The 21,150-nt window shown below is 35.2% G+C and overlaps 1 protein-coding gene across 1 annotated transcript; it reads left to right on the top strand.

Annotated features, from left to right (window-relative positions):
* The first annotated feature begins 2,813 nt into the window (after window positions 1-2,813).
* Window positions 2,814-3,835, top strand: LOC134670396 (DNA replication complex GINS protein PSF1-like). The gene is made up of 3 exons (XM_063528237.1): window positions 2,814-3,058; window positions 3,148-3,212; window positions 3,289-3,835. Exons 1-3 carry the CDS (start codon window positions 2,987-2,989, stop codon window positions 3,737-3,739), a joined length of 588 nt encoding a protein of 195 aa, XP_063384307.1. The 5' UTR covers window positions 2,814-2,986; the 3' UTR covers window positions 3,740-3,835.
* Window positions 3,836-21,150: the final 17,315 nt, after the last annotated feature.

Raw genomic sequence — 21,150 nt, 5'->3', positions numbered from 1 at the left:
ATAAAATAGATAAAATAGATAAAATAGATAAAATAGATAAAATAGATAAAATAGATAAAATAGATAAAATAGATAAAATAGATAAAATAGATAAAATAGATAAAATAGATAAAATAGATAAAATAGATAAAATAGATAAAATAGATAAAATAGATAAAATAGATAAAATAGATAAAATAGATAAAATAGATAAAATAAATAAAATAAATAAAATAAATAAAATAAATAAAATAAATAAAATAAATAAAATAAATAAAATAAATAAAATAAATAAAATAAATAAAATAAATAAAATAAATAAAATAAATAAAATAAATAAAATAAATAAAATAAATAAAATAAATAAAATAAATAAAATAAATCAATACTGACATCAGGAACATGTTTTCGAACCTCTGGGAACCTCAGATATCGAATTTAAGTCCAGTAAGTAAGTCCCAAAAACTTACACCTTTGAAAAGTAATCTTAGGGACTATGGTTAATCTAGATTGAGAATTGATTTAATCCGAATTGAGGATTGATGCGTTAATTCAAATTGATTCAATCGGATTGACGCGTCAATCAGAATTGATTCAATTCGAATTGATCAATCCGGATTGATCAATTCGGATTGACGCGTCAATTCGATTGATCAATCCGGATTGATTTAGTTCAGATTGATGCCAACACTGCATTTAAGTAATTAAGTATAGCACCCTTGTGGTGACTCACTTATTCTTTTTGAACATTTATAAGTACATTAAGTACGTATATAAAATGTTAAGTTAGTATCATAATATAATGGAATATCAAATTGTATGCTTTACTAAATACCTCTCTCCTCACAGGTGTTAAAATAAAGGGTGTACTGCATAATTAATTAAACACTCATAATATAATAATATTACATATACATAATAAGTACATGTATAATCACATTGGCTTGGCGTCTTCCCACCACCAGGCGATAACAAACACGTCTCAATATTATTATTAGGTTCCGAATAGCGGTACAGTTGTTTAATGACAGCGTTTTACACAAAAATAAAACGCTAATTAAATAACTTACCCTATTCGGAACCTAAAGTTTTAATCCTGCCTGGTGTAAATATGTATAATTTTGAGACAATGAGTTGGAAATTTGTTTTTGCGACAACCGCCAAAAAGCAAACTGCTGTGTGGTGGGAGTGTGGGAGAGAGAGGGACGTATATGCTAGAAAAGGACAATACGACCGACAACAGAGTTGCCACTCTCAATATTATTATTAGGTTCCGAATAGGGTAAGTTATTTAATTAGCGTTTTATTTTTGTGTAAAACGCTGTCATTAAATGTATATAACCCTTAGTAAGAAAATAATAATAATCAAATTAAATTAAGCATACCTGGTGAATCTATTTCCCGAACAGACATTTTAAAATATCACCTTATTTGTTGTCTAAACAACGCATAACAGTTGTAATATTTATTATCGAATTTCCGCTTTCGTAGATGTGTTTTAGTAAGAGCGGTTAAATGACACCGATTTCACAAATACCCACCACACGCAGCGAAAAATAAATATTGTTCTAGTATCTATGAATTATATGACTAAGGAGTTCGGCTACCCTTTTCCCGGGATTCTACATTTTGATACATTCTACTAATGGCCAGCTTTTTTAGTGAAATACCCCTATGTGCGCCAGGCTAAACCGGTTGTCAACTTTAGTTCTTGGTACACAACGCGGCGCTACTAGTATAAACGTATAAACGTTTGGGGACATTTTTTTGTATGGAGTTATCGTTCTTCTCCTAGTGAGTATTATATTCTTTGACCATGTATACTTGGTCAAGCAGATCTTGTCAGTAGAAAAAGGCGGCAAATTTGAAAATTGTAGGCGCGAAGGGATATCATCTCAGAAAATTTGAATTTTCTACTGACAAAATTTGCTTGACCGTCTATATGTATTCACACGAAGGCGATTTTTAAGCGCGGCGATTTTTTATCGAGCACTGTTCGAATTTCGGCGTTGAGCATTGGCAAATTGAATTGAGCATACGGAACTCCGTGTATCTGTTCTCACAAGCGTTAAATAAGCGCCGGCGCTGCTGTCAGTTGGCTGTCAAGTGTCAAAATTTGGTGTCAGTCATCAAAATTATTATTAGTTTCACCTTAAAAATGTCAACTTATGCTTAGTAATTCTTGAAATATTCAAGTTATACGTCGTAATAGCAAATAAAGTATGGCTTTGCTGAGATGCGTACGTGGCAGTACGACTCACAAGTGATTTCTAAGCGTTCATATGTACACAAATATTAAAAACTAAAAAAGCGCCAACGTCGGGTTTTACTTTTAACGCGACCCGAGCGAGCGAACCAGAGCGAACCGAGCTGTCGTACGAATGCATGCTGGGCCAACGTAGACCAGTCTAAGGGATGCAGCTGTGCAGTAGAATGGGATAGCAATATCACTTGCTCTCTTAAATTAACTCGTCGTTAATCGTCTTAAATTAACCTACGTTGGCCCAATATGTACAGGGGCCTTAATGTATAGTTGCGTCCCTGACGTTAGTTAGGTAAACAACAAAGGTAAACAAGCTCTATAAGCAACCTACCGCATAATACCGCTTAATTAGGACCTCGAATATATCTCACGTGATTTGGGCTTTCGCTCCGCTTTATTAGCCTGTCCATTTGACAATTTTTGTCTACTTTATTCCCGTTCTATCTCACCTTTAAAATTCGCAACGGTCTGTAAAGCCCACAAAATTTAGAACGTACCCCGTAATGTTACCTGTTTAAAAATTAAAGTTAGTGACATCTATGGACGTTAATGTGCAACAATAAAATTGTGATGTGCATTTTTATTTTTAACTTAAACAAAACAACAACGTTTTGGGGTTATTAAACAATAAATAGGGTTGTTTATTAGATTTTCGCATGTCAAATGTGTGGCATGATATTGAAATAAAGATACCGTTAATCGTCAATGAGTAACTGAACGTGAACATAAATATTGCTTGTCAAAATGTTTGGTGAAAAAGTTATAGAACTTATAAAAGAAGCAGAAAGAAATCCTGAGACTATTGATCAATTCAATGTAAGTTACTCAAATGTTTAAACAAATTATGAACCTAAAAGTAGACCAAAGCTAAATCTTAAGGTCTCCTATTCTAATTACGTTTTCAGGATGAAAAAATACGGCAAATCTTGGAAGAAATGCAGTCCCTATTTCAAATGAATATGAATGATGCGTGAGTATTGCCTTACCTTTTACTCCACTTGAACCTGTAAAAAATGTATATTTATACAGATTCAATTAAATTTCAGAAATGCTACATCAGAAAACAAATCTCTTTGGACAACAGTGCAAGTAAGGCACTCGGCTTTAGAACGTAATAAGCGCTGCTTGCTAGCGTATTTGTACAGTAGAATGAACAAGATCAAGACTCTACGCTGGGAATTTGGATCTGCCTTGCCCCCGGATGTAAGAGAATTGCTCTCCGATGACGAATATGACTGGTTCTCAAAATACTCAACCAATCTAGCAACATACATGAGATCCTTAGGAGAGGACATTGGCTACAGTGGAATAGATTTGACAGAAAATCTTAAGCCTCCAAAGTCACTGTATATTGAAGTGTTGTGTATGGCTGACTATGGCAAGTTAGAGCTTGAAGACGGTGATGTGATAACTTTGAAGAAAAATAGCAGACATTTCTTACCAACATCTGAGTGCCAAACATTAATAAGACAGGGCATTTTGAAACAAATATTATAATTAATATTGTTAGGTATTTTAAAAATATGTGGTTAAAGTGATAAAAAACACTGTGGCTGTCCATATTACATAAATTAATAAATAATTGAACTGAAATCAGGCATTATCTATTAATTTGTTTTAAGAGGATAGTGGAGTACTGCCTCTCCAATCTCTCCATATGAACATAGTTCTCATTTTCATCTCTGGATATTGACAAAAATATTTCGGAAAACATTTATACAATTGCATATTTATTAACCCTATCAATGCCCCTTCATTCGATTTTTTATTATTATAAGAGGTAAGAGGAAGCGAAGTACATTTTCAACATACTTAAAAGCTCCTAACTTATAATAATAAATAAAATAACCCTGTGGGGGCAGCTTGTGGCGAGCTGACGGTTAGTGGCGACAGGATGCGATGTCCGAAGGCCAACAGCGCAGAGGCCCTTCGGCCCCACGCATGCCTCCCAAAAGTCTGGGACCCCATGGTCCCGATATGTGGAAAGGATTATGTGATGTTAACTGTGGTTATGTTGTTCTGTGTTGGTGTTAACATCAAATTGTGTAAAAATATTTTTTATAACTGTCAATATCCAGAGAAAATGAGGATCCTCTTAGCGCCACTTGCACCATACCACTAAACCACTAACCCAGTGTCAAATTATACTGGTAACCATGGTAACTCCAGGATTAACTGGTTAACCATGGGTTAGTTAATGGTGCAAGTGGCCCTTAATTTTCTGTGTGCAGCTCACAGTTTAATGCTTTATGTACTTATGGTGCTTCATGTTTTTGGAAGAAGTATTTAACATGTGGATGTCACAATTATTGCCTGAAATATACTATGCTTTTTTTTTGGATTAATTGAGATCCACAGAATTAAGTATAAATTCATATTTTCATTAAGTACTTACTTAATTAATTATTTTTAAATCTAAAAAACTTTTTGTAATCCTGTAAAAAACAAAGTACCTACCTATAGTTAAGGTACCTACCTATGGCCAGTGACAAAATATACAAAAATAGTCAGCATCAATTTTGAAATTCCCTGCACCGTTTTTAACTCAAATAAGCTCCCCACCACTCCAACATGCTAATAACCATACCTACAACAATCTATTTATGAAAAATTTGAACGATAAGTTTTGCGTACAGCGTGTCATAAGATTAAACTACTCGATACACAGAAACTTTTCTAGTGTGTAAGGTATGTAGGTATGTACATTTATATCGTCTTCTTACAAAATACGTCGATAGAAACGATAGAAATTGGTTTCATGCTATACCGCCAACATCATGTATATGACGAAAATCCAGATTCAATTAATTTAAACTAACTCCATATTCCCAGCAAACATTTTAAGTATTTTTTCCTAGGCTCGAAGAGGATTTTACCAATTTAAGTAAAAATTACGTCCTAAGTCACCAATTATTTTACGTATTGTACACTTTTACTTCCAAGTCAAAATATAGGGACAATAAAACGTAAATTTCACTTCATAAATACACCATGAAGTCAGGGACTTAGGGGTTGAAAATAAGGCGAAATATTAAGTAAAATTAACCTTAAACCCTGACCAATAGGTCAAATCTACTAATAAGGTATTTTAGGTGTATTTGCGACGTAATTATTACTTATACGGGGACTATGAAGTCACGGACATAATGGTTGAAAATAAGTCGAATTACTAGGTAAAATTAACTTCGTACCCTGACCAATAGGTTAAATTTACTAATAAGGTCTTTTAGGTGTATATGCGACGTAATTATTTCTTATACGGAGACCATGAAGTCAAGGACTTAATGGTTGAAAATCAGTCGAAATATTAGGTAAAATTAACTACGAACCCTGACCAATAGGTCAAATGTACTAAAAAGGCATTTTAGGTGTATATGCGACGTAATTATTTCTTATACGGGGACCATGAAGTCAGGGACTTAATGGTTGAAAATAAGTCGACATATTAGGTAAAATTAACTGCAAAGTCTGACCAATAGGGCAAATGTACCAATAAGACATTTTAGGTGTATTTGCGACGTAATTATTTCTTATACGGAGACCTTTAGTCGTCGATTTTATGTCGAGATAGCTACTAATTTTAGGTAAATGTTACTTCAAATAGATACCAAATTGCGACCATATAGTTAAAATCACTTGTAAAGTACTATCAATACCATAAGGTTGTGCCGCCATTTTCTTTCATTATAACGAGATGCTAAATATGAAATTGCATAATTTAAGTTGTTATATCTTGAATGGTGCCATCGCACGGTACTTCATTGTGCTAATATTCAAAATAAAACAATATTTTTGATCGAGTCAATACACTCACACACACAAATATTCAATTACAACACTCAATTACAAGCAAATATATGCATTTTGATTTTATAAAATGTTGAAAACTTCAATATTTCAAAAGCCCATCGATAGTTTTGTATGTAAACCTAACATACTGCACGAAAAAATTTTCTGTGCACTAGATTTCATCGTTCTTCATCTGCGTAATCGGCCTTAATTATTTTACATGACTTAGTGGCCGCCATTATCATTGCACAACTTAAAGTTGTTTTCTTGTTAGACATTTTGTTTCTGAGTGAAAAGAATATATCAGCGTAATGTTTGTGTCTCTTTTTCTCTTCATCGCGTCTCATCTAAATATTGCCTCGCAGAGTAATTATATGGATAAAAATATGTCACCATCACGTCTAAAGGTGGTAAAGATTACCAAATTAGTACATTTCAACTACGCGGCACGTCGTGGCGACGTCGAATCCACGTCGGAAACATGACCTAGTGTTGACCTAATGGTTGTAATCACTAATTTACCGTCAATAAATACGTCGCCGGCACGTGCGTTTTTTCCCCATTTATGTCGACTCGACGTGCCGACGACGTCGATTCGACGTGCCTCATTTTGGTCCCCTAAATTGTGCGACCTAAAATAGGTGCCTTTTTCGGAATATTGACCAAAAATGTTTGCTGGGTTGCGTCATGACTTGGAAAAATTAACTCTGAGCTATAAGCATAAAGTTGTTATTTGAATTTACACAGTATTATTATCTGCGGCGTTATCTTTCAAAAAAACATCACATGGGTTTACAAATCTTTACGACCACGGTGGGTATGACTGATGAGTCAACTCAGCTCGGCAAAGTCCTGGTAGTGTCATAAAAGTCATAATATTATTGTGAATAGTATACTAAGAAATTAAGTAAGTAAGTAGTTTCTGGATGGGTAAATTTACGGTCAGTCTTAGGTAGTTACCAATCATACCAATAATGAGTTTCTTGGAATACCTCTCCGTTAAGGAAAATAGTTAGGAAACACTGAGTACCCGAATGACCTACTTTCGCCTCGGGATTGGAAGGTCAGGCAGTCATAGGTTATAGTGGTTCAGGGGTATACTATACCTACCGAGTATACTATACCTACTAATTATAGTGGTTCAGGGGTTCAGGGATGGAAATGACCCGATGCTGTGCAATTTCTTGCCATTTGGCTTGGAGTATCAAAATCATTAAAGCGAGATCGGCTAACTGGCCAGCGGCGACCGGGGAAGCTTTTGTAAAGCTGCAAGCTTTAGCTAATTACTAGACTCTGCTACAAGTTACAAATTTAGTCCCTCGCCACTGGTCAAACGCGTGTCCAACCGTTTGTGTTCCGTACAAAACTTTGTTCACGGAACACTTATCAGATCACTTCGGTCTTATTTTTCTAGGTAAGCGAACGAGCTGGAAATACCTTTTATTGGGTAAAAAACTGAAAATTATAAATTTGTAAAAAAAAGGTTTTGTAACGGAACCAGGGCTCGGAAACCGTTCTCAACGCTCAAACCGGTTTCGTTCATTTGCCCGGGAACGAAATGGATTTCGTTTCCGTTTGCGGTTACCGGTTAAAGAACTGTTCTTTTGAAATAACGGTTTACACCAATTACGTTCTCGTTTCGTTCTTGAGGAACGAAATATACCGGTTAAATTGAAAACGTCGCAGCAAGATAAAATGAGTATTATTATTTGTAACCGGCAGAATATCAGTGCTTTCCTCGAAAAAGCGAAGCGTATCGCTGCGTAGGAATCATTTTGCGTCCTGCAGTAAGCTGTGTGCGCCGAAATATGTTTTTTTTTTAATGTTTTTTATTACTTTTCTACTTATTAATTAATTAATGTATGTTTGTTACATGTTATTTCCTGTTTGTTAATAAATAGTTTCCGATGTTTTATTTTATAATTTTAATTTAATATTTTTTATAGCAGCTTTAGAATGATTATAGAAGAAGGTATTATTAATTATTTTTATTATTTATTAAAAACAACCAATTATTTATTTATACAAGAAAACGAATCAGTTTTATATTTGCCACCATCAATTAGCCCATCTGCTTGAAAATTTAAAAAAACCGGCCAAGTGCGAGTCAGACTCAATTACACAATTTTTAACAATGTATTTTTATGTGAAACGTGAGTGAAAAACCCGTAGGGTCGGATCAAAAACAAAGTAATTAAGTCCGACTCACGCTTGACTGCACATTTCTAAAATGTTTATCCTAAAATTATATTTGGATTCTCACAATGAGCTCTTTTATTTCATACATATCGACGCCCGAAAGCAAACACGTAGTAACCCACAGAAGTTCAAAAAAATTTTGGCAGGTATTTAACCGGTCAACTAAATAATTGAATTTGGGTAGTTTAAAAAAATAGAAATGGGTACTAAAATTAATAGTTTGGCAACAAAAATGGAGCCTTAAAATATATCAATATAATTTGTATTTTAATGCAGTTACAGCTTTTGATTATTTTTAGGCAGGTACCAAGTATTTATTTGGCGACCGAATTATTATATTGAAGACCATTTGTGAAGCATATTTTAAAAAGAAAACGGCTATCTATTCGTTCAAAAATGAAGTTCTTTTAAAATATTTTGTTTGGTCATTACACGGTCAACCTAACACGCTCCTCCTCGCTTCGCTCGTCGTCGCACCTATCTGTTGACTCTAGCAGAAGACAGTGGTAAGTATTGAAATTAGTAATTAAAAATTTAAAGATCTAATGGTATAACGGCCATTAGGCGTTTCATGATTAGTAATTTCGACTATAAGTACACTGACCATTACGTATTGGTAAATTAATTTGAGGTGTTTTGTGTAAAATGTGACCAACATTCATTAAATTTAACTGCTTTCGTGTTAAAATACTACCTAGCTGAAACGACATGCTCAGTTATGACTATAGTTGATTACTTACTATTAGGTGTGAAAAACTAGATGAAAGCTAAATTTTATAATCGCTTTACCATATTAGTTGCCAATTTATTATTTTAGTCGCCAACCTACCACTTTAAGTTCCCCATAATTTTTTGGGTGGCTTGATTTTGCTGCCAGTTTTTTAATAATATGATGCTTATATTTGAGGCTAATATATTATTTATGGCGCTAAAATATTAATGCACAGCCAAATTATATTATTATATGCCCAATGAAAGTTCCTGTTTAATATTTCAGTTGTCCGGTTAATAATAAGCCAAAAACTTTTATTGCATTTTTGGAATCTCCAATTTTTTCTGCGTCGATAGGTCGAATCCTTGTGCCAATACGATGAAAAATGGGGAAAATAGGAACACAAAAAGTTCTCGTTTTTCTTGAAATGTACTCAGCAAACACGCAGTAAATAGCAAAAAAACTCAATAATTTAAATCATTGTATTTACAGCATTTTTAATTCCATATAATTTATACTTTTGTCATTTACAACCTCCGTTGGTCTGACGCAAGTGTAGGTTACTACGTGTTTGCCGCTCATGAATGTGAATGTCTTGCAGTTACGCTATTTGGTGGGAAATAATGTTTAGTCGAGTAGTGGTTTAACACAAATTCACACACTATTAAAATATGAGAGACATGTCTTTTACTACGTTTACAAGGATCAAGTAAAACTAACCACATAATAATTACTTCACTGTTGTAGGGCGTAAGGTTTAAACTTCTGCATCTTATTTCGTTTTAACGCGGCTATCGCGGCCATTACTTGAACGTTTGCGTCGTCGCTCAGTGTGGTTCGGGGGGTGAAAATGAATCGACGTGTTTGTAATCAAGTAAAATATTACGGGGATTTTGGATAAAGTCATTATTTTTATTTAAGAAAGGAAGTTTTTTTTTCAATTGTAAGCATGTAAAATTGCAATACTTACCGTATGTATCGATTTTATGGTTTTATGAGACTTAAATAAAATTTGGTGTTAGAGTCTGGCTACTGAAATATTACCCAAAGTTTTGGCGGGAAATTCAAAAAATCTTGGGCTGGTCACACTGTGTGTAGTAGGATTTATAGTTTTGATACTAGAAAATATTTTTGATTTTCCGTGCACACGTAAGGTACCTGATAAAATAAGTTAAATATACGTTGACGTGCACTCAAAGTCAGCTCACATAATTTATACCACTATTTAAAGTACAGTTAACGACAAACACATAAGTTTACGGTCCAATGTTTTGATTTTATTGATATTTTCTAGAACTTCTAGTTTATCCGTTTTTTTTTACACACTTGTTTCAGGTATTAATAAATGCACGTACTTAATCAAAGTTACAGGGAAATGTTAGAAATAGTACTTAAAGTATCAAAATATTATTAGAGCACCAACCTACTAAATTATTTACGACTTGTAAACATTGCAGTTTTTCGTTAATAATCGCTTCACGTCGACTTCGCACATTGTCTTAATTATTTAAGAGCTTAAATAATAGTTTGCGGACCACACTCGGCATAGTCATTATTAATATTATTTAAGTGTTATTTAAAATAAACGCCTTATAAACCGCAAACAATTTGAATGAATGACATAAATTGACAACAGACTTTTAACTTTTTTTAAAAGCATAGACAATTGGTGATGCAACAAGGAAATATTTGTCAACAAAATTTGGCTAGCCAGACTCTATGGTATCTGATGAAAGTTTGTTTTGTCTAAAGTGGACTTTTATTTTATAAGAGGATGTAGAAACCACTTTTTTTAATCAAACGTCGTTGTTATACTTTGGTTAGATTTTGATCTCCCATTACGTTATGTCTTTTCCCACTTTGGAAAAGACATAACGTAATATTTATACTTCTTATTTTTTAGTTGGTTCTACAATAACATTATAAGATTTAATTATGTTCTTGAAAATTAAACAAAAGTTATGTGTTTTGTTTGGTCTTAAGAATGCTTATATTGATTTTAATAGTTCAATCATCATAATAGATGTGTTATGTTCGTTTATGAATCCCGAAAACATCTTCACATTTTATAAGTATACATTTGAAATGTCGTGCAATTTACTTTAAGATGCCATTAAAGTCAAATTTACGGGTGTGGTAAAATTTTTGGCAATACATTTAATGCATTCTAAATTGCTTACAAAAAGAAAAAAAAAACTGTTACAGCATTTTGTTCACCCAAAATTTCTAAACCACAACGTTTACGACTTTATTACGGATATCTTTTGTCATATTCAGGAGGATTACTGCGTTTTTTCTGTCCATACAAATTTTAAGGAAATGCTATCCCATACATTTGGTACTGGCATTTACTACGAGTTTGCGCACAGTGTAAAAAAGATCAAAACGTAGTAACCCACAAAATATGGTCTTGTAACAACTTGCGGCTAAATTTATTTAAATGAATTTTTCAAAAAAAATTTGAATGTTGCATCCAATTTTGAGTTAGTTATGTTAATAAACAACGTAGTTATGATTTTTTTTCAAAACTCGAATAGTTTTTCGTCTCTGGTGAACAATTTGGTTTTTGTGGGTTACTACGTGTTTGCTTTCGGGCGTCGATATCAACACGATTTAGTTTGAACTTTTTTATTTTTAAATTTTCTCATTGACCCCCTCAAAGTGGCCCCATGTTTAAAATTCGTTTGTTTACAGTACATGTCCGTCTTTGGGTCACAAAATGATCTTCCATTTTTCTTTTCAATGGAACATCTGGAATTTATAATATAAATCTATCCTAATTGGTCATAAAAAAGGATTAACAAAATTCAAAATGAATATCTATAGACAATAAATAATTTGCACGCCAGCGTGTCAGCATTGTTTGCTTAATGACGTCCACCAACATTTAATATTCTTTTTTATTTGCATACAAAATGCAAGGAGGAGAGGAGGAGAAGCTGCTAATACAATTCAGAGCGTTATATCCCTTCAGACTAGGATTATCAAAAAAAATGTGTACCCACTTATTTTACTTACAGTTGTCAGAAGCGAAATTATCGGTCTCTTCTTCATTGAAAAATGGTTGGCTGTCCGGAAGATATTTACAACTTTGTGAATCCATTTTAAATGTAACAAAACACCACCAACACCAACAGTCAAAACTCACACGCCCAAAAAGTATAAAAAATAAACAATTCAATCAGCAAGCAGCACCGTCAAGTCAACATCGAGATCGAGTACTTAGAGCGGTTAGCCGGGTAATGTATTAATATTGTAGATGGCTGAGATTAACCGGTATTATATCGTTCCTCGAGAACGAAAACATTTCGTTCTCTCAACTAACCGGTTAGAAGAGAGAACTAAATTTTAAAGTTCGCGTTCCATCAATTAACCGGTTTATTAATGAACGAAATAATATAACGGTTTATGAACGATATTAACCGGTATATCAATACCGGTTCCGAGCCCTGAACGGAACTCCTGGCGGAGTGGCGGAGTGGCTGGGAGTACGACTCACAATTGCCCGGTTTTTTTTGCATTAGAAAAAATGCTGCAGAGGTAAGCACGAGTTCTTTTTAAACCTAAAACCTACCTATAGTCAACCTATTGTTGGTCATCTTGTGCCCTGAGGGGCTGAGGTTAGGGCCTACGCTACGGCGAACACTGACGTTCGCAAATTGCGGGCATCTTTCTTTGTCACTCTAAATACGCCTTAATTGGAGTAAAAGAGAAAGATGTCCGCAATTTGCGAACTTCAGTGTTTGCGGTAGGCCCTCTGTACAGTACATTACTGTATCCTTGGCGTTTGTAATGCCTTGATCGCACGTACCGAGTATAGTGGAGAGAGAATGCCCTCGGCCGAGTACCTTACCTACTGATCACTTGGCCGAGGGCACTCGCCACTATACTCGGTACGTGTGATCAAGGCATTAGCTACTCTACTAACTTTAATATTTCAGAGCATTTACCTATTTGAAATACTTCAAGCGGGTGCGACAATCATGTGGTTGTCGGTAGGTAGGTAAGTAAATATATATATGGCATAGTTATTAGTTACCTACCATAATACCTATAATATTCCACATTCCACATTTTATGGATTTTATGGACACTTGAGTTTAATTGTTAGCATTGATTTGGCGTACATAAGGTTAAGTATCTTATACTTAATTCTTATAGGTAAATATAGGTATCAAAGTTTAGACAATGAGAGAACACGCGGGTGAGCAGATTTTGATGATGATACTTACGGCTAGGTTACCTACTAGAAATATAATAACTTCAAGAAATCCAAACTAATGTAGAACACGTCAAAGTAGATAGGTACACATGTCGGTAGTTAGTAATATATAAGTAAGTATAGACAGTATCGTATACTATTATATATTAGGTAGATATTGATGATGTGCGAAATTACAGTTTTCTGCTAATCCACGAAAGAGGTAGACCAGATAGCGATGGACTGACATGACAAGGTAGGTACATTAACAGTACCGTGTTCCTCGTTGACTACAAAAAACCTACCTACTTATTGCACGTACCTAGTTTCTTAGATAACGAAGCAGGTCATGCACATGGGACCACGTGATTACCGATCAGCCGTCATAGAAAATGACATGCCATACGCCTCGGCCCGGTCTAGTGTGAGTCATCCTTTAAAGTTCTCGGCTCGATAGAAAAACATCAGGAAAATACGTCTGTTATTTGTTTTCAGGTGAATCGTTACTAGATGTATCCATTTTTCAGAGTTGATTTAAGTTAAAACCGCGCGATGGCCATATCTTCTGTCGCTAGTTTCCCGCGGCTCGCCATATCTTTTGTTTCCTTCTAATTTCCTTGCTTTACACCCCCGTCTTAAGTGACACTTTTCTTGCAATGTCTAATACTTACTCGTTCCCCATATTGTCTCCGAAATCCCGTGGTGTGCGCATGTGTCATAACCCGGAAGGCGCTTGGCGTGGAGCCAGCGGCCCGACATTGACATGTGGTCGGTGGACTTTCCAACATTAGTGTACAGATGGTGCAAACATACCTAAATCAGTTAGGGCCGTATGGGCAGAGTGAGCCGTCAGGAGGCCGTCACACTTTCCCGTAGGTAACCTAATCTACTGATAAACATGATTGATACATGAGATATGTACTATGACTACCGGGTGGTTACTAATGATCGCAGTTTAGGTACTTTTTAGTTTTACCTACCTAAGGTAAGGTGGGGTAAGACCTATATGACCGTACCACCGATATAGTCACCGACTATATCGGTAACACACGTTGTTAATAATAACAAGCCGAATGAGCCTCGTATCTGTTAATACCTTCACTACCAGCTCGAGTTACGCGCTACGAGCGTAGCCGACAAAACGTGTTTTCCACTTTGTAGCGGAAAGTGTTTTCCACTTTGTAGCGGAAAGCGCCTACGAACAGAGAATCCGCCTCCTAGCTGATCGCTGACAGCGAATGCGTCAATGAATAACATCTACATTAATTATTGCATTTGTTTTTGATTGAAGGCTAAGGAAAATCACCCACAAAACAAACGAGAGGGTTGACCTCGATAGCGATTACCCGATGTTATTAATATGTTATGCAAGTACGTAAGTATTTACGTCACATTACCGACGCCGGGCAGAAAGTTCAAAAACCCCCGTGTAGAAAAATATTTTTATTTCAATAAACCTTTTGGCCGCCGGACCTAGTCCGCAAAGACGCTCACTCACGCGCCAGAGTAAATTCTAAGTAAACAACTAATAAAAAGTTTAGGGATTGCAAAATGTGATATCGATATTTACAATTTATGGTAAAAATCTTCTCAATTTGGCTTTGTTCTTAACCAACTTTAATTTATTTCGAGAATGCCAAAAATTAACATATTTTTTACACACGACAATGTTAAAAATAAAGGTCTTTATCATTAAAAACAACCACTAAACAATATCGATTCATGACGTAATATCACCGCACTAGGCTCTACGAGAAGTCTTGTATACATGACAACGGCGCGCATGGACTGCCCGCAGTGCAGACCGACAAGGACCGTTTCCGCGCGGATTAAGTAATAATAGTCTCTAGGTCAACGGCGTAAGCGCTTGTCGGTACGTAAACTTTATTAGCGTATGGTTAGAGCCGCGCATCGTGTGTCGATAATATAAATGTACCGGAACTGCATTGGGGAAAATGACACGTGGGTTGAATTGTCAATGAGTGAAGAACAATAATATTGGAAAAGGGTGGGGATCAGAAATGTTCGGGAATGCATATTTCACATTCGACATGTTCCTTAGAAGAGCTTGTCAGTTCCCGTATTACACCCTCCCTACCATAATAATTTTTCGTCAATTTCAAATACATAACATTCTCATGGTTAGGCGACACTGACTAGTCCGAGCGTCCGCCTGTAGGTACCATTCTTGTGCGAAGCGGTCACTGCAGGGTATCACTCCCCACTACACTATCGTCTCAAAATGAATCATTTGTTCTGCAAATAGACCACAAGGACAGATTTACTTGTCTGACTCTACTATGGACAGCTGAACAAGTTCCCTGAACTCCAGCTATAGTTATGCCTGTCTCTCTCTCGTTTAACGTATTCTAGTTACTAGTTATCACCAATTGGCATTTAACAGGTGTTCAAATGCTTAAATAAAACCAGATTGGCCACTTGATATTTATTTTGAATATTCTCTAGAGATGCACCGGATATTCGGTTACTATCCGGTATCCGCCCTATCCGGCCAGTATTTTAATATCCGGCCGGATACCGGATAGTGCCCTACTATCCGGCCGAATACCGGATAGTACCATTGTTTGATTTTGGAGTAAACAAATTGGATTTAAGAAACAGTCACGGTCATAATCGTACTTGTTTATTATTTTAAAACAATTTAGAGATTCAACTAACTTGCACGCGCACTCATTTCGAACCTAGAAATGTGTCCGCGCGAACGTTCACTTAGAAACAGGTCAAAACTGCAGAATGCGCACCTGAAAAACCGAAATGTAGGTGCAGCTCTGCTGGCCGATATTCGGCGGCCGGATACCGGATATTCGGCCGATGGTCAGGCCGAATATCCAGTATCCGGCCAAACAACTATCCGTTGCATCTCTAATATTCTCATATCGAATTAACATTCCCATCCCTAGCTGTCTTGTATACAAGACAACGGCGACGAGGAACATGAAAAACGTTGAAAACTGGAGCAATTTTTTTGATTGCCTTATTATAAAAGAATGGATTTATTTATCTGCTTTAAATGCAATTATTTAAAAAATCAAAGACCTAAAACATTAACACGAGTGTAAAAATATACTACAATTGATGTTTTTTCACATTTACCGAGCGGTTGAATTTGTGTCTTGTATACAAGACAGCGGCGCCAGTGTATCGTTCTATCGTTGTCTTGTATACATGCCAACGGCGGTCAAAGGGTTAAATTTGTTTGAAGGATATCTTGGACACAAAAAAAATCCCTGGTTTTTACCCGGATACTTCTTGAAATTTGACCCGGACGAGCTCCAAAATACGTTCAATCCGGGGAAACCGTGATCGTGACGGACGGCAGCATTGGCAGCCCCATTGGTCGGGAGTCGGGACGCAGCCAATAAAACTTTATAATTAGCCAAGTAACTGAATACTTGAGCTTAGGAAATTTATAATTATGTCGAACAGCTCAATAACAAATTATTGGGGATAATGGAACCTTTTTCTTTCCACTATAGTTGGTTTGATCATGATTAGTTGAGTCATTAATAGTTTTTGTTTTAAAGGAACTTCTCATTATATTAAGACCGCGTTAGGTTCATGTTCTCTCACTTTTTTAGAAGCTATTTTCATATTTATTAGCTTATTGTGTATAAATTGTTACAAATTTTTAAGTGGTCGTGATTTTTTTCTATCGAAAGAAAGTAAAGACATTGATTCGAATCGATGAAGTCCCTAGAGAAAATCCTCAATAATTCCTAATTAAATTTTGGCCAACCGTAAGTATTGCGATTTAAACGCGGTATACTTAACCTACGATTTTTCAAAAAATCCGCTCTCCGAACATACGGCTCGTTAAAAGAACGTATATACGAGTATAAGTGCCACGAAAGCAGGTACTTACAGCCTTTTGCTTATACGACTTGTTATATAGTACCCACCATTAGGCGTGGCCTGACAGGCATAATGGAGGGTTTGGAACTTGGTCGGTTTTTAGCATTAGAAAAAAACACTTATTTTTTTGAAAAACCCGTACGCTAATGAAATAACTTCAAAATTTAAATTAAATTTCAAATTGTGGAGCAAATTAGGCACTTTTTACGGTTAATACATGTATATTTATAGCTGCCCATCTGTCCTCTACGACAGGACTATTCGTATATTACCTACACCACAATGCCTATGCCTATTGTTAAAGCAAACGCATATTGGTGATCTGTGCTATGCAAGTATGGTAATCACAGTCATCATACTTTATCATCAATCCATCAATCATATGCATAATTAATTTCCACCACACCAGCTCGGAAAGGCTTACTTTGCACTTTAAAAACTGATAGCAAAGTTGTATTTTATTCACATGTGAGCCAAAGTAATCAAATGCAAATTTTGAGTTGTTTTCTTATGTTTGCTGGTAGAATTGACTTTTAAATGATGGTTTTGGATGATAAATAATTAATAACATTCATTTGGATTTCATTTGGTTTGATTTTGGTTGGTGTAGTGAAAAATTTTGTGTTTCACTCGGGGGTAAATTTTGTTTAACGCTCGTGCTTTGAAACCCTCGCAATAATGCTCAAGATTCCATTTTTTGAACCACTCGAAAATCTTTCGCTTGCTCGGGTATCAATATTAGCACGAGCGGTTAAACAACAACTTTGCCCCGTTGTAAAACAAATAACTATTAATGGACACTGAGCTTATACATAGATCAATTATGACGTTTTATCAAAATGGGAGAACACGCGGGTTATCAGGTTATCTAAGGGACGTATTTCGTTTGTAGGTATTGGGAATTTTGATGACTAAGTATTCGGCGGGCTTCCTACTAGAAATAGAATAACTCGTCAACAAAACCACGAAAATTAACGAAATACACTTTAAAGGTGCACATAATGCTATACCTATAGTTAGTGATTAGTACCTACTTATTTATGTAGGTATATCCGTGATCCGATATCAGAATGGATCAAGCTCTACATATATAGCCGCTGACTTAAGTAAGCCACGATGACGACAGGGACAGACTAGATTATACAGGTCCTCAATTTTAATATTAAATTTTTAATGCCTGCGTTAAGTTTTTCTGGTGACGTGTACAAATTTTCCTTACAATATGATCACCATAAAACGCACACGGGTCATTCTCCCAAAGCCTTTCCAATGCCCTTTTTGTACGGCAATTTTGGGTCCTCAGAGGCTTTGTATGAAATTCATGAGGTACCTTCCGATCGAGATTGAAGTTTTTTTGCGCATAAATATTCATGCGAGAGTTTTTTGCCTGGTGTTATAGGAATATTGAGATGCCAGAAACTGCTGATATGCAACTTTTTGTTAGTCTTTTTTACTAACCACACAACTGCGATGTAAAGTAGGTAAACGTATTGTCGCTCGACGCGGTCCCAGTACATGTCATCTTGAAACTTAAGTCAATAGAGGTCACAGCAAGGTGTCATCTAATAGGCGTTAGCATGTCGAGCTCTAGTACGTTTACCTTACCTAAACTTTAGACATCGGTGTTGAATGAAATGGGTACTATGACTATCCGCAGGGAACAGATCTGGGGGACCTAAGATGGGTGGGTAAGTTTTATTTATTTTATTAGTCTTAATTTATTTAGTTTATACTTAATTTTAATAATAGTTTATAAGTTTTGTTATCCGTTAAAACGGTTAAATAATTACAAAAGCGATAAAATTTTACATTCAAAGTGTAAAAGTCGTACGAGGACTAGGCTTTATTATAGAAATATAACTAAAGCCTATTGTTAACTTTGTTTGCATAACATTATGAGTCATAGGGTCACTTTATGCCCTTGTCATACTATTGTGTCATAATTTATGACACAATAGTATGACAAGGGCATAAAGTGACCCATTTTTACCCGAGGCAATTTTTTGTTCTGAGCGAAGCGAAGACCAAAATAGTAGAAGAGGGTAAAAATGGACATTTATGCCCTTTAAGTACACTCTGCTTTTTACTTCGATTGCGAGGAAAATAAAACACATTTTCACGGCAATTTACACCACGAAATTGTCGTAAAGCGAAAGAACATAATACATAACCAATTTTCGCCAACTAACTTTTTAATTTTTTTTTTTAATTTTCAGCATATGATCAAAGTTTCAGACGCTTGGTTTTCTGCCAAGTCAAACATTTCGGAGTATTTTTGAACGATAATCGACTCCTATTTTATTCGATTTACTAAATTTAATGACAGAAAATACGGATTTCTAATAAATTGTAGCAAAAAAGGCTCAGGACCGCTTCGGCCTCAGTTTCATTTCGGCAACTTCTTAAGTAGTTCTCATTCGCATTTGGTCTACTGTTCCGATTCGCCAGCATTCCTATATCGTCACTTTCTTATCTCGCCCGCTTTCTTACGTGGGCCACTGTAGTAACTTGGTTATATTCCTAATTAGACTACAGTGCCGATTCGTCAACACTCCTAATTCGTCCATAGTGCTTACTCGTCAACATTCCTATTTAGGTGTAGAATCGGTTGATCTCAACCTGAAAAACTCTTGTGTTTCAGCTTGATAAGCTTCCTCTACAAATCCAAGTAGTATTGATTGGCTATATTCGTTGTCCATCTCTGAAAAAAAAAACACTTGTAACTACCTATTTATCTGTCTTTCTTAGATACCTATTGAGCTAGAAAAAATATTTTATTTGAATAAAATGTGTGCTGCTTCTGACAGTTTAAGTGACAATCAGTATTAATTCTACATTCTCAATTCAAATAAAAGAACGCGGACGAGTTGGCACTTTGGTCGAAATAGGAACGTAGACAAAAATGGTATATTGACGATATCAGATATTGGACGAGTTGGCACTATGGTCAAAATAGGAATTTAGACAAAATGGGGTATTGACGATATCAGAAAGTAGGCAAGTTAGGAAGGTGACGATTTAGGAATTGTAGGCTGACGACATGGCACTGTGGACGATTTATGGAGATGACGAAATGAAACTGAGGCCGAAGCGGTCCTGAGCCAAATAAAATAATATAAGAAATTTTGTCATCTACACAATTTTATTGCTCAGTAAAATTGTGCAATATGTTTTAACTGTTTGGCTGTTGAGACCGATTACCTTAGTCTTAGTTTTTTTTTAAGATGGCACAAACAAACTGAAAAAGTCTCCAACAGGCTGGCCAGTGCTTGTTATGCTCTAAAGAGCTTATCCAGTTTTGCAGACAGTAATACTCTAAAAATGGTTTATTATGCATATTTCGAGAGCATTATGAGGTACTGCATAGAAGTCTGGGGCAATGGCATAAACATACAAGATGTGCTCATAAAACAGAAAAAGGCTCTAAGGTTTCTTGTAGGGTGTTCAGATGTACCTGACACGCATAGATATATATTTATAGAGCATAAAATTTTAACAGCTATTTCTCTTTACCTTTACTCCATATGCCTATATGTTTTTAAAAATAAAGACCAATTCAAAACAGCCAGACAGAATGTTCGCAGTAATTTTAGAAATAGAGATGACATGTTAGTAATTAAAAGTAATTTTCGATATTTTGACAAGAGTTTAAACAACACCGCAGTAAGGGTGTATAATAAATTAGATAGGGATATAAAGGAATGCCAGGATTTTAAAACATTTGAAAGAAAACTGAAACAATATTTTATTAGTAAGCCCTATTATTCCATTAAAGAATACTTTGCTAGAGCTTTAGATTAAATTAATATTTGTTTTTATATTTTGACTCTGATTATGTATTCTCTTTTTGTACTTCTTCTGTTTTAACTTATTTTCTTAATTTTATTGGTAAACTAATTAACTGACATTTAATATATATATAATTTATTTCTTACTATGATTTTAATTGTAATGGATTTTTATTCTTTTGATTTTTGTAATTAATTTTAATTTTGACATTACCGGTGATGTAATGTTAATATAATTGTATTTGCATGCATTGTACCTACCATGTTTTATCTGCAAATAAATAAATGATGATGATGATGAGAAGAAAATTTTACTTTTATGCTCTAGAGCATAAAATGCGATTTT

The sequence above is a fragment of the Cydia fagiglandana genome, chromosome 1 (genome assembly GCF_963556715.1).
Source record: "Cydia fagiglandana chromosome 1, ilCydFagi1.1, whole genome shotgun sequence".
NCBI classification, from domain to species: Eukaryota; Metazoa; Arthropoda; class Insecta; order Lepidoptera; family Tortricidae; genus Cydia; species Cydia fagiglandana.
Note: the sequence above shows the minus strand (reverse complement) of the source record. Positions and strands in the feature narration are given on the sequence as shown.